This window comes from Dufourea novaeangliae, unplaced genomic scaffold (genome assembly GCF_001272555.1).
Source record: "Dufourea novaeangliae isolate 0120121106 unplaced genomic scaffold, ASM127255v1 scaffold203, whole genome shotgun sequence".
Classification (NCBI taxonomy): Eukaryota; Metazoa; Arthropoda; class Insecta; order Hymenoptera; family Halictidae; genus Dufourea; species Dufourea novaeangliae.
In genome coordinates this window covers 3,536-6,236 of record NW_015374072.1, presented here as the reverse complement: position 1 = coordinate 6,236, position 2,701 = coordinate 3,536, and the positions used below count along the sequence as shown (strand labels likewise).

Genomic DNA, 2,701 nt, shown 5'->3' with positions numbered 1-2,701 from the left:
GCGTCGACAGTGACATCGGCATTCACATTGGCAATAACGAGGGCAGTAACGTCGAGAGTGTCATCGGCATTCACATTAGCGCTGACGAGGGCAGTATCGTCGACAGAGACATGGACACTCACATTGATGATGACATGGGCAGGAACATCGACAGTGACATACGCATTCACATTCGCGATGACATGGGCAGTAACATCGACAGTGACAACGGCATTCACATTGGCGATGAGAAGTGCAGTCGCGTCGACAGTGACATCGGCATTCACATTCGCGGTGACATGAGCAGTAACATCGACAGTGACATCGGCAGTCACACTAGCGCTGACGAGTGCAGTAACATCGACAGTTACATAGAAATTCAGGTTGAGGATGACACTGACGTTTAAATGGGGCGTAGCGTCCACAGTGACATCGGCATTCACATTCGCGGTGACATGAGCAGTAACATCGACAGTGACATCGGCAGTCACACTAGCGCTGACGAGTGCAGTAACATCGACAGTTACATAGAAATTCAGGTTGAGGATGACACTGACGTTTAAATGGGGCGTAGCGTCCACAGTGACATCGGCATTCACATTCGCGGTGACATGAGCAGTAACATCGACAGTGACATCGGCAGTCACACTAGCGCTGACGAGTGCAGTAACATCGACAGTTACATAGAAATTCAGGTTGAGGATGACACTGACGTTTAAATGGGGCGTAGCGTCCACAGTGACATCGGCATTCACATTCGCGGTGACATGAGCAGTAACATCGACAGTGACATCGGCAGTCACACTAGCGCTGACGAGTGCAGTAACATCGACAGTTACATAGAAATTCAGGTTGAGGATGACACTGACGTTTAAATGGGGCGTAGCGTCCACAGTGACATCGGCATTCACATTCGCGGTGACATGAGCAGTAACATCGACAGTGACATCGGCAGTCACACTAGCGCTGACGAGTGCAGTAACATCGACAGTTACATAGAAATTCAGGTTGAGGATGACACTGACGTTTAAATGGGGCGTAGCGTCCACAGTGACATCGGCATTCACATTCGCGGTGACATGAGCAGTAACATCGACAGTGACATCGGCAGTCACACTAGCGCTGACGAGTGCAGTAACATCGACAGTTACATAGAAATTCAGGTTGAGGATGACACTGACGTTTAAATGGGGCGTAGCGTCCACAGTGACATCGGCATTCACATTCGCGGTGACATGAGCAGTAACATCGACAGTGACATCGGCAGTCACACTAGCGCTGACGAGTGCAGTAACATCGACAGTTACATAGAAATTCAGGTTGAGGATGACACTGACGTTTAAATGGGGCGTAGCGTCCACAGTGACATCGGCATTCACATTCGCGGTGACATGAGCAGTAACATCGACAGTGACATCGGCAGTCACACTAGCGCTGACGAGTGCAGTAACATCGACAGTTACATAGAAATTCAGGTTGAGGATGACACTGACGTTTAAATGGGGCGTAGCGTCCACAGTGACATCGGCATTCACATTCGCGGTGACATGAGCAGTAACATCGACAGTGACATCGGCAGTCACACTAGCGCTGACGAGTGCAGTAACATCGACAGTTACATAGAAATTCAGGTTGAGGATGACACTGACGTTTAAATGGGGCGTAGCGTCCACAGTGACATCGGCATTCACATTCGCGGTGACATGAGCAGTAACATCGACAGTGACATCGGCAGTCACACTAGCGCTGACGAGTGCAGTAACATCGACAGTTACATAGAAATTCAGGTTGAGGATGACACTGACGTTTAAATGGGGCGTAGCGTCCACAGTGACATCGGCATTCACATTCGCGGTGACATGAGCAGTAACATCGACAGTGACATCGGCAGTCACACTAGCGCTGACGAGTGCAGTAACATCGACAGTTACATAGAAATTCAGGTTGAGGATGACACTGACGTTTAAATGGGGCGTAGCGTCCACAGTGACATCGGCATTCACATTGGCAGTGACTTGTGCAGTGATATCGACAGGGACACCAGCATTCACGCTGGCGATGACGAGGGCAGTAACATAGACAGTGACATCGGCATTCACATTCGCGGTGACATGAGCAGTAACATCGACAGTGACATCGGCATTCACTTGGTCGATGACGTTGGCAGTAACATCGACAGAGACATCGGCATTCACACTAGCGCTGACGAGGGCAGTATCATCGGTAGAGACATCGGCATTCACATTGACGATGACACTGACGTTGACATGGGCAGTAACATCGACAGTGACATCGGCATTCACTTTGGCGGTGACATGTGCAGTAACATCGATTGTGACATCCGGATTCACAATAGCGCTAACGAGGTCAGTAACATCGACAGAGACATCGACATTCACATTGATGAAGACACTAACGTTGACATGGGCAGTAACATCGATAGTGACATCGGCATTCACATTCGCGATGACATGAGCAGTAACATCGACAGGGACAACGGCATTCACATTGGCAATGAGAAGTGCAGTAACGTCGTCAGTGATAACGGAATTCACATTGGCGATAACAAGTGCAGTATCGTCGACCGTGTCATCGGCATTCTCATTGGCGATGACCAGGGCAGTAACGTCGACAGTGGCAACGGCATTCACATTAGCGCTGATGAGGTCAGTAACATCGACAGAGACGTCGACATTCACAATGATGACGACATGGGCAGTAA

At 49.5% G+C, this 2,701-nt stretch overlaps 1 protein-coding gene across 1 annotated transcript; it reads right to left on the bottom strand.

Moving 5' to 3' along the window:
• Window positions 1-218: 218 nt before the first annotated feature.
• Window positions 219-2,164, bottom strand: LOC107190409 (sialidase-like; the record flags this gene model as incomplete). Its single annotated transcript, XM_015579206.1, has 2 exons — window positions 2,127-2,164; window positions 219-2,031 (listed from the first exon to the last, which is right to left on the bottom strand). Coding segments are annotated over exons 1-2 (1,851 nt in total), but the record flags the coding sequence as incomplete, so codon positions are not given.
• Between the last annotated feature and the right edge of the window lie 537 nt (window positions 2,165-2,701).